The 11,660-nt window shown below is 56.6% G+C and overlaps 1 protein-coding gene across 24 annotated transcripts in view; it reads left to right on the top strand.

Moving 5' to 3' along the window:
- Positions 1-846: 846 nt before the first annotated feature.
- The window catches only part of BIN1 (bridging integrator 1), a 51,851-nt gene continuing 41,037 nt past the window's right edge, over positions 847-11,660 (top strand). For 16 of the 24 annotated variants that reach the window (XM_088794477.1, XM_019717967.3, XM_088794466.1 and 13 more), the window contains exon 1: positions 1,001-1,226. In XM_088794477.1, the coding sequence (XP_088650603.1) occupies positions 1,143-1,226 (84 nt within the window). In that variant the 5' untranslated portion in view covers positions 1,001-1,142. Of the gene's footprint in view, positions 1,227-11,660 lie in introns of all 24 variants that reach the window. The other 8 variants (XM_019717973.3, XM_019717970.3, XM_074334392.2 and 5 more) reach the window with 4 other exon arrangements.

Below are 11,660 nucleotides of genomic sequence, written 5' to 3'. Positions count from 1 at the left end.
ACAGCTCTGACATGATTTGCAGGAGGGGTGTAGGTGGAATTAGTAAACTCAATATATATTTATTCATGTTGAATAAGTGTTATTGGTCTGTTGGCAAAGCTGGTTAGCAGTAACCTTCTCTTCTCTTTGAATAATGATCATTAATCATTTTTTTTCCCAGCAAGCAAGAGGAGACACCCAGGGTATAGTGGTTGAGAGCCTGAGATGTAGTCAGAGATCTGGTTCCAGGCCTCTCTGAGCCTCATTTGTGAGATGAAAATAATAATTATATTATTATTAATGGAATAATTAATACAATAATTCTATTAAAATACATTTTAGTAATAGCACCTACCTCATAGGGCTGTCATGGAGACCGAATGCGATAATGCCTATCCAGGAGGCACCTAGCAGGGTGCAAGTACACAGTGAGCGCTCAGTTATATTAGGTTGTTATAATAATTATCAGCAAACTGGAAGACTGAATAATTATCAGCGCCTGGTTGGCATGGGACTAGGCTCCAGGGACAGAGATGTGAACATGTCCCGGAGGCGCCAGGAGAACCCAGGTGAAGACCCGTGAGTTTGCAAGCCGGGAGGTGGCAGAGCTTCGAGCGCAGGGCCAGAGCAGCTTTGGAAGGACAGGGGCTCTCGGATTCCACGTCGGCGCGCCAATCGCCGCACGTTATCTCTGCTTTTCGAAAGCACCCTTCTTCTCCATCTGGCCTCCGACCTTGGGCTGCAGGAGGTGACTACTCCGGAGGAGAACCGGGCCCGCGGCGGTGCGGGACCCAAGACTGTTGAATTAGTCCCCGCCCCGGGGCGGGATCACTAAAGCGTCTCCGGAGGCCGGCTCACCCAAGCCCGTTGCACGTGTGAGCGCCGCTTCCTCCCGGCGCACCGAGAGGTTCCTAAGCCAGAGACGGTCTTTAAAGCGCAGTGTCTAGCCTGACCCGCAGGCCCGGCCCCTCCCCTCCCCCTCCTTCTCCCTGCGTCCGTCCCTCCCTCGGTGCTGGCGTTGCTCTCTCGCTTGCTCGCCCCGCGCACGCTCCGCCTCCGCCAGTCGGCTAGCGTATCTAGTGCGCGGCGTGGAGCCGGACCCGGGGGCGGCCGGGGCTGGGGCAGGGAGCTGGGCGCCAGCCACCGGAGAGGCCCAAGGCACGATGGCAGAGATGGGTAGCAAGGGGGTGACGGCGGGGAAGATCGCCAGCAACGTGCAGAAGAAGCTCACCCGCGCCCAGGAAAAGGTGAGCGAGCCGGAGACCCGGCAGCCGTGTCGTCCCGGACACCTGCCCCCATCCCGCCCCCGGAACTGAACCTCACCCGGTGCCTGGCGCTGTTACCTTCGGACTACTGTTGTGGAGGGCCTTTGGGGGTCCATGCGCCGCGCCCCCCGGAGCTCTGGGCGTCCTCTGCAGTCCGTGTCATGTGTTCCCCCCAAACCCCGCGGCGGGGCCGGAGAGGGCGCAGCTGCACCCCCCTCCCCCGGGGCCAGTTTTTATCTTCGCCGTACGACTACAGCTAACCCCACCCTGGAGGCCAAGGGCCGGGAGAATTGGGACGAAGTGGGCCGTCCAGGCCTCCGCGGGCCCTGCATGCGGGCGGCGCATGAGGACGGGCCTGCCCCTTTTCCCGGAGGCCACCGTGCTTAGGGAATCCCGAGGCTGCCTCTCTGCCCGGGAACCGGCGCGCCCGCTGCAGGCCTCTGGGAGCCGCCAGCGCCCGCCGTGCCCTCCTTCCTCTCGCCTCACCCCTACTGTCCCCGCGGGCAGCCGGAGGATTGGGTTTCCTTTCCCGAGGGGCGCCCCCGGCCTGAAAGCTCCGGGGAGCGGAGGGCTGCGTACCCCTCGGGGGCTTCGTGTTTCCGGCGGCGCGGGAGGGGTGGTGACCAACGCCGCGGTGGGCAGTCGACCGGGTGGAGGGGCGGAGGGCCGCAGGAGCGTGGAAGGCACTGCGGGAAACCTGAGCCCTAGCTCCGGGAGCAGCTGGCCGCGGGCGGGGGATGGAGCCCGGTTTCCCGTGGCGTCCAGACTGTTCAGGAAATGCAGGACTGAGGGTGGGGGTCCGCGCGCTCGGCCTTCTATCCCAAGCCACCTCTGGTTTATTGCATTGGATCACACCAGCTGCTGACGCCACTTCCTCTGCCCGCTCGGATTCTGAAATCTGAGATTACAGAATTTGTGCTGCTGGAGTGGTCCCCAGTCCCTAATTCCCCACCGCGGGTTCTGCACCCTGTCCATGCCCAGTGAGACCCTGGGGACCACCGGCCTGGACCTCCCCTGCTAGGCTTGTGGCTGTTTATAAACAATGACTTTTGCAGCTGGGACCTGCAGGATCCCTAGGGATGCAGTCATGTGACGGAAGGGGTGCATCGTCTAGAGCTTCCCTGTACCTCCCTCAGTCCTGCTGCTCATCCTTGTTGTCCTGGGTTGAGGAAGTGGGTGGCTGTGCATGAAGGTAACGGCCTTCAGCCAAGCTGCAGCTCTGGCCTGCTTCAGCTGTCCTCACTTTCCTCCAGGGCTGGAGGACGGATTAGAGCCCCATAGATAGCCAGCGGGTGCTGGGAAGGCTTCAGTCTTCCAGGTTGGTGGGGGCGGGGAGATGCTGCTGCCCTACCCCCACCTCCTGTGACTGGGTAATCCATCTAGGTGCCTGGAGCCAGCAGTTTGGGGCCTAAGCCTGCTTCCTGTTCCTAAGGGGCCAGGAAGATGAATGGGAAGCCAAGGATTAGCTGAGACCAGTTCCTTGCCCCCACTCCAATGAGGTCCTCCTTCTCCCTGACTCCCCTTTGCTCTTGCTGAGTTCTCTTTGCCCTGGTTGCCTTGTCATTACAGCAGCATCTTTCAGTAAGTCTGGGGGCAATAGACCTGGGCTGTGTCCCCTCCATGTAATTGGCAGTATGTCATCACTGACCTCACTGAGCTGCCACCCCTCCTTCTTCAGCCCCTGTTCTGTGGCCATAGGCAGTTGGCTGACAGCTGGTCAGCTGTGGATGTTGGCCTTGCACCAGGGCTCACCCTACCTGAGCCTGGGCTTCATGGGCCTGGAGCAGCTTAGTGTTACTGGTGCAGCATTGCTTAGGAGCCTTCCTTCTTTCCCTTCCCTTGTTGGCCCAGCTGAGTACTCCCTCCCAGGAAGTCTGATGCCTCAACCCACAGGAACCTCTCCTCTTTTCCTCCTGCAGCTCAGAGTCTGTGTCACAGCTTGGGTGCCTTGACCTGGCTGCATCACAGCACCTTCTGGTGGTGTCAGGACCACTGTCAGTGGTCTCATAGGCACCCTCGCTCCTGCCCCAGGTCAAATCAGTGAGTAATGTGGCACTTCCAATGCTGTCCAGTTACCACAGGACGGCAGTTCCTGAGCTAAGCAGTAGTTCAGTCTGCCAGGACTCAGAGGGCAATAGTGTGGTCAAGGAAAGCTTGCCCTCTGGTGCCTGTGGAGCCAGTCGTCCTGTTCCCAGCTCAGTGTGTCTCTCCATGGGCCCTGGTTGGCAAACTCATTGACCTGCCTGCCTCCATCACTGCTCTGGGTGCTCCCTGAGGGAGGGAGCATATGTCTGGTCCCCATAACTACCGAGTGACTGTTCATGAACAAACAAGGGCTTGGCTTGGGAGCCCTTATACTGGACTGTGGGTGAGCTGGTTTGTGCTGTTGCTCCTTTGCCTTCCCTTTTTCAGCAGATCCTGCCTGGACATGTGTCCTGTGCTCGATCCTGGGCTGAGCCCATGGGTAGTGGGGAGCAGGGTGCACATGGCTCTGGCTGGCGTGTTATGGTTGTAGGGTCCTATGGCCTCTGGGCCTGGTATGGGGAGGACTTGAAAAAATATGGGAAGGGTCACCAGGGTCTGCTACCATGATACCATCTCTGCTCATCTCCCAGCACACAGAGTGCCTGGGGTGCAGAGGGCATGTCTGGAGCTCAGGCTCCGGGCACCATGATGTCATCTCACAATTGTATTTGGCTTCTAAGACCCTGTATAAATGACACTGTCCATTTTTGGGCCTCAGTAGGGTGGCTGGGCAGAGCTAATTTAGAGTGGAGCTGGGTCAGATGACAGAGGATTAGAGGTTGTCAGGCTGGGCCCCTTGGGGGAGGGGATGGTTGGGGAGAAGGGACAGCTGGGGCGGGGGTTGGAATTTTGCCTGCTCCCCTCTGAAGTCCACCACCTAAAAGTCCTCGGAGAGCTTGCCTGAAGGAGGCTGCTCTTGTGCTGGGGGCCTGGGCCCATGGTGAGCACAGGAAGAAGGCCCGAGCAGGGGTGGGAATATGCACTCTCTGTCCCCCTCAGTGGACAGCACAGCCCCAGCTTGTCAGGGCAGTTGCTCACTAGAAGGAAGGTGCAATGGCAGTTATTTATAGAACCCTGACACATGGCCAGAATGGCACCATGCTCATCTGTGGTCAGGAGCTCCTCACGCACCATCCCTTTTGGCCTCAGTAGGAGTCACGCCTTTACAACCCATCCTTCTCCTCACGGCAGGCAGCCTCAACAGCAGGCCCTGGGATCAGGAGCCCAGCAGGTCTGCAGGAGGGTCTCCAAAGCCCTGGCATCCTCCGACCTCCCCTTGCCCAGGCCGCAGTCCAAAGTTACTCCCCTCTACCCATATTCTCCATTTCTTTCCCCTAGATGTCCATTTCCGGGTCCTTGAGTGTCTGAGGACTCTTCCTGCTCATCTGGGGGGGGGGGGGGGAGGGGGCGGGTTTCCATCCGTCCCTCCCTCCCCCACCTCTGTCTGTGTCTCTTTCCTCTGAGCTTGCACAGGCTTTTCTGCACTTCTCCAGTCTCACTCAGATCAGCTCCCTGAGCTCCAGTTATTGATGTACATGGTCCACCTCGCCTGCTGGACAGAAGGATCCTGAGCTGGACATCATCTCTGGGTGGGGTGTTTATAGGGGCTTAGTGGACATTTGGTTGAGGAATGCGGGCCTGGGAAGATTGGAAGCCAGGCGCCCAGCCTTCCCTGAGCCCGAGTGAGCCCTGCGGGCTGAGAGCTGGGATGAGCTGCGTCGCCACTGAGCAGAGTCTGCTGGCTCCTGGCAGAGCTTAAAGCAAGGCAAAGGCCGTGTGGCTCGGGCTCACAGAGGAGGTTAGTACACTGGGCTGCATGGGGTGTGGAAAGGTGTTCTAGGAGGGACAGGTACAGGCCACCTTGGGGCCCGAGAGTGAGGACAGCAAGGTTGCCAGATCACCTGAAGACAAGTGGCATGGTGTGTGGGAATGGTGTGTGGGGAAGGGGGGCAGGCAGTAGATTTGGGCCAGATTTGATCAAATCTTGAATGCAGGGGAGTCTGTGTACCCCGTTGGGTTCTCAGAGAAGCCGAGGCTTAACTCTTCTGCCTTTCTCACTGATGACCCCATTGAGACCCTTTATTACCTTCACTCTCTGGCACATGGACGAGGCCATCTCAGCCCAGCTTGTCCTTTCCACACTGTGTGAGTTGGATAACATGAGGAGAATGCCTCTGTCCCTCTCTTCTGCCTTAATCCAAGCCCAGGACTCACACGGTTCTTTTTCCACAAGGTTGCAGAATCCCTCGTCCTACACTTGGTGTTAGGTCTCTGTGTCAACCAAGGAGAAGACAGAGTGTGTGCACGGGCTTGGCAGGTGGGTGGTTCTGTGTTGCCTGCTAGTCAGGACCCTGGGCAAGTTACAGGACCTTCCTGAGCCCAGTTTCTTTATGTATAAAATGGGCAAAATAATGGTTCCTCTTCACATGTTTATTGTGGAGTCAAGCCTTGGACAAGTGCCCAGTACATAGCAAGTGCCCATTAAATGCCAGCTCTGTGGGCAGAGCAGTGAGAGTGAGCCACAGTGCAGCCTGTGCTCCCTGTGCAGCCCCTCTCCCCAGAGTGGTCATTACGGGTCTTTATAGACAGCTAATCCCTCCTGAGCCCTTGGCTGATCAGGGCTTATGATGTTGCCCCAGTCCCAGGTGGTGTATGTATATGTGTACGTACGTGTGTGAGTGCATGTGTGTGTGTGGGGGGCAGCCCGCAGTGGGCGAGGGAATCAGACAGTTCCTGGATGATCTTGACCTGCCTGCACATAAACTCTGTGGGTTTGTTTCCCCTCTCTGGGTTCCACTTTGGCTATCAGCAAAATGATGATGATGCTTATTCATTCATTTATTCATGAAACAAATATTGAGCACCCCCTAGGTGGTGAGCACTGTTCCAGGGATGGGTACAGGCTGAATAAAACCGAGCCCCACCCTCATGGAGCTGACATTCTAGCTGGAGAGACAAAAGAAACAAACAGGTGTGTTAGCAGGTAGTTACAAGGGCAGTGAGGTGGGGGGTGGCCTTTAGCTTCTCCTCGGTGGAATCTGATAATGGACTTAGCCATTCCTGAACACCCCAGTGCAGATGCCAGGGACCCCGGTGTGGGTATAAATGTGCGTGCAGGGGATTGGGTGGGCACAGGCTTCTGACCTGTAGGTCACAGAGCACCCAGAGAGGAAGGCTTCCTGTGGGATGTCACCCTGCTATATTGTGTTTTTCTAAAGCTGCCTCTTTGGCAAGTCTCTTTTTGGGATTAAAAGTGCAAAGAAAAGGATACCAATGTTAAAACCACTCATCAGGGTGCTGAGAGAGGGCAGGTTTGGGCAACTTGGGAGGGCAGGGGCTCTTGCTCAGGATATAGGATGGAGAAGGGGGAGGGCTGCTGAAGAGGAGGAAGGCAGCAAAGATGGCCCAGCCCCGCAGGGGCAGGGTGGGGGTGGGAGTGAGGGGCGCTTCTGAGATGTTCACACCAAGCAACACTGCAGTGTGGGCAAACCACGCAGGCTCTGGCGCCCTGGCTTTGGATCCTTCCTGTGAATCATCACCCAGGAAAGTCACTTTAACCTCTGTGAGTCTCAGTTTCCTCACCTGAAGTAGGTGTGTGCCACAGAGGATGTTGTACAGGTGAAATGGACACGAGCAAAGGGCAGGGTTCGTGGTTCCCTAAAGTAGCTGTTCTTGTCTGTGGAAGGGTCACGCCTCACGGGAACTGGCTGGTATCTGGGGTGCCTGTTACCCCCTCAGAGTCCATATGGTTTTCTGGACTGGGCAGGAACGCTGGCTCCGTGCCAAGGCTGAAAGGGGTCAGACTAGAGACTTGGAAGAGAAAGGCAGGTTCATCCTGCCCTAGGGCTTCCCCCTGTCAAATATTAACTTTGTAATAATAACTGTGGTTTATTGCATAGCTGCTGAGTGCCAGGTGCTTGGTAAAAATTCTCATTGTCACTGCAACGGTGAGGTTGTTAGGATTCAGTCAGCAGATGAAGAAACTGAGGCTCAGAGCAGTGGTGTGACTTGCCTACGGGTTAACCTGTCTGTGTTGCCACCATTATGGTGCTGAGGGACATGCAAAGAAGATGTGGATCTCCAGCATAGCCTTCCTGAGGAAGGGCTATGCATCAAGGAGCTCATTTGACAGGTTTTGGTCCCCAGACCTCTCCCTCCCCCGTTAAATGAGATCTGGGGCTCTGGTCTCCCCAAGAACCCTAGCAGGCTTCTAGGCTTACACTTTGGGATGTGGCCTCTCTCCTTTTGGGATGTATAGTGGGCTCTGGGGCCAGGGGATGGCCTGGGGTTTCTTCATGCAAGTCTAGGACACGTGTTTCTGCATGCAAATGAGGCCATGTGGTATATGTATGAGTGTTTTCCCAAATATAAAAGCTGCATCCGGTTTATTTAATATAAAGGAATACCCTTTATTCTGAGGTTATTTTCTGTCTACTTTGGTTTATGTTGTTGCAACGTTTCTTTCATGAAATGATGGTAATACTAGTTGTTTTTTAATGTTCTTGAGGAGGAAATAGTCCTGCTGCTGAATACACACACACACACACACACACACACACACACACACACCCACCCACCCCCTGGGAAGATTTTTCTAGATATGGAATCTAAAAGTCTGGGACTCACTACTCTGGGAGCTTGGTGCCCAGCCCTGTGGACTGACCACGTGGATGGGGAGGCAGCCCTCCTGGGTCCAGGTTGGAGGCCCGCCCATGGTGGCCTGGGGCAAGCCCCCTAGAATATTTGCCCCATGAGGGTGGGTCCTGCCTCCTGTAGTCACTGTGGTGTCCCCAGCTGGGTACACAAGTGCTTGGTGCATACTTGTACAGGTGCGTGGATTCTCCAGGCAGCAGGCAGACAGGCGGATGACTGGCAGAGGCCTGGGAGGCTCACTGGTTTCACGGTGCATGGTGGGAGGCATTGGGAGCTGCAGCTGCAAGATTTCAGGCCTTCAAAAAGCAGGGGACAGCGGTGAGACCTCAGGTCTTGGAGTCAGACAGAGGGAGCACATCCCACCCCACCAGTGGCCATCCTGAGGGACCCAAGCATCAGTTCATAGCACCGTTTCCCACCGCAGACCAGCTCAGGGCTGTGGTGCTGTATGCCTGAGCCAGGGGCTGTAGCGCTTGGGCCCAAAACGGGGGTTCCCAGGAATGGGCCGGGGCCCTACTGGGAAGCCCTTCCTGGCTTTAGGCTAGATGCCAAAGAGGGCTTGGCCTGGACCCTCTGCAGGGGTCCTCTTCCAACCTGAGAAAGTTTGTAGGTGACAGAGGTGCTGGGGATCCCTGACCCCTGGTCCATGTGATTGGCTGGACCTGAGGCTTCACTGTTAGGGTTGGTGAGCTGCTGCTCTCACTCCTATTTCTGCTCTTTGCTGGGCCTCTTCCCTCTGCTTCCAGGACTTCACCTTACACCTCAGTTCCTGACCCAGATCCCAGGGCCACCGTACATGGAGTGGGAGCAGGGCCAAAGCATGGGTTGAGGGTGAGGTTTGGAGCTGGTGGTGGGGCAGTGGTCTCATTGGTGCCTCCATGCTGTGCCCACGCCCGGGCAATGCGCTGGGTCCCTGCTGCTGTTCTCGCCCCAGGGAAGTCCAGCGAGCTGCAGACATCTCCACCTCTGCAGTGCGAGGCCGCTGCAGCAGTATCTGGGGCTGAACCCCACTGGTGGCTGCGAGTGAGTGGGTGGCTGCAAGCAGCAGCTACACCACAGGACTGGAGGGAGGAACAGTCACTGTGGGACGGGGCTAGACTCCCAGGCCTTCTGGGTCCCTGCAGGCCTCTATCCTGGAGCCCCCAGGGCACCTTTGTAGGGACATCTCCACTGGCTCATTGTTTTAGATGCCTCATCTTCTTACACCGAATTATCTCCCAGTAGCTGTGATGACCTTGTTTATCACTGTCGTCCTTCTCTCGTTTATGGCCTGCCCACATTGATGTCCTGAGAGGGCTAAGAAGAGAAGAACTTGCCTCTGCCTTCAAGGAGCTCCCAGCCCTATATACAGTGCCCAGCATGGCACTGAACCGAGGAGGGGGGTGGGGATTCAGGTAAGGACACTGGGACACTGAGGAGCTTCCCACCCATCTTGGGCAGACAGGGAATGCTCCTCAAAGAAGGTGGACCCTGAGCTGTGTTTGAAGGGCAAAGGAGTCAGGTTGTGGGGTGGGGAGGGGTATTTCTGGAAGCCTGTTTAGGGTGGCTAGAATGTGTGTGTGAGAGGGGTGAGGTAGGATGAGACTGAATCTGAAAAGACAGCTGAGGGCGATCAGGCCCTGGAGGGCCGAGAGGGATGAGCAGGCTCTGCCCCCAGGCCCCCATTTGCCCCAGCCTTTCTTCCTCAGGTGTGGCCTGAGCCATTTGTCTCCCAGTCTGGGCTCAGTGAGGACCCACTGTCTCACTGTTCTGGGCCTCGGGAGCCCCTAGCTTTCTGAGGAACAGGAGACGGAGTGAGGGGTGAGTCCTGAGTCCCCTGAGGGAATGACCTCGACCTCAGACAGGTTAGAGTGCAACGTGTCCAGGAAGGCCCAAGGGGGTCTGGGGCAGGGCTGCCATCCTAGAGTCCACCCCTTCGGGGCTGGGGTCACAGGAGCTGGATGACACCTGTGCCCTAACCTTGCTGGAAAGGCTGGTATACAACATCCTGTACCTCCCTCCACCCCATTATGTGCATACCTGCTCCCCTGTCTGTTTGGGGGCCCTAAGGTGACATGGGGCAGGGGGTGACAGTACTAGGCTTGGAGAGCTTCACAGCCGACAGGGGCCATCAGTGGATCGGTTCACCTCTCTTCAAGACACCCCTGTGTGCTCTGCCCTTTCAGGCCAGGCCATTGACCAGGTGGCCGGTGGGGGTCCCTTGGCTCCTGGGTCAGAGCTGGGGGCACTTCTCAGACGAGGAAAGTCCTGGTCGTGCCAGCTGGTGGAGATCCCTGACTCTAAGCACAGACTGCCGGGTGGGGAGTGGGCTCGATAGTGGTAATGTGTGGATGGAGGCTCCAGGAGCAGTGGCTGGCTGCTGAGGGTGTTGGGGTTTCCACTCAGACCTGTGGCTTGAGGAGCTTCACAGAGGCTGTGGAGCTGGAAGGCGGATTGTGACAGAACCTTTGTCAGCCTGGCCCCTTTTCCAACAGCTGCTGCTACTTTCTTTGGATCCTTTACTCAGCTCAGCCTCTCCCCAGGACTATGGCCAACATGCCTGAGCCCTGGGCAAGCCTTGGCTGGCCATTAGGCACTAGGGACAGACTTGGTGCAGGGAGACCTGGGCTGGGAGAGACCCCTCTAGGGCACTCTAGCTCCCCCCAACCCGCCTACTGTGCCTCCCTGATTTTTCTGCTCTGAGATGGCATGAATTCTCTCAGAACATGTCCTCCAGCCCATTGATAACCATCTTGGGACCAGATACGCTGACGGGTGCCGGTGGATGAGGTACTAACCCTGGACCCTGGAGCACTGCAGTTGGGGAAGGAGAGGTTGAATGAAGGAAAGGGGAGAAGACAATTAAGAGATGGTGTGGGAGGAAGACAGACCCAAACAGAGGGAGAAAGGAGTGTGGTCCCACTGATGATTGTCCTGTTTAGGGCCTCATTTCCTCCTCTGTAGATGGGAACAGGAGTTCCTGCCCCATGGGCTTGTGGAGAGGGTCCAGGAAGAAGTGAATGTTGTCAGTTCCTGATCTCAGGGTGGGGGGCATCTTGGGGAAGCCCCTGAGAGCCCTCCTGCATGTACCATTCCGGCTTTTGTGTTTGAGCCCTTTGTCTTTGCTTATGACAGGATTCTTGAAATTGAACTGCAATGCATTTTCCCTTTTTTCCTGTATAGGCTGAGAAAGCTAAACTGGGAGGTGGTGGTGTCACTTCCCTGAGGTGGGAAGTCAGAGCCCCCTGAGCCAGAGCCTGACTGAGGGTAGGGGAGGGCAAGTGGTTCCAGGGGGGATTGTGGTTTGAGGGGCCAGATGAGGGACAGGGAGCTGGGTACAGAGGTGAGGGGTCTCCCATCATTCATTCATTCAAGAAGCCTGATGTGTAGCAAAAGAGCTACACGGTGAGACATGGTGAACTCCAGGCCTCTTGTATATGGCAATGGCAAAGCTGAGTTCCTGCTGAGTCCAGTCAGGTCTAGAAGGTTCAGGAGGGGAGGACAATCTTAGTATCTCTACGGCATTCTATAATTTACTAAGAACCCTCACACCCACCATTTTTCATTTGTTTCTCTGTGACCTGGGAGGTAGGCAGGACTGGATTACGGTTCCCTTTGGCAGATGAGAACACTGAGGCTCGGGGAATCCCCGGGATTCCCACCCTCCCAGTCATCAGACTTGGCCCCACGTTGGCCTTTCCTGGGTGCTGCCACCCCATTGCTGAATCCAGATAGTGAGAGGGTGATAATGACAATTCA

This window comes from Rhinolophus sinicus, chromosome 17, assembly GCF_057876585.1.
Source record: "Rhinolophus sinicus isolate RSI-liver-muscle chromosome 17, RSI-T2T, whole genome shotgun sequence".
Classification (NCBI taxonomy): domain Eukaryota; kingdom Metazoa; phylum Chordata; class Mammalia; order Chiroptera; family Rhinolophidae; genus Rhinolophus; species Rhinolophus sinicus.
This window is presented reverse-complemented; position numbering and strand designations above follow the sequence as displayed.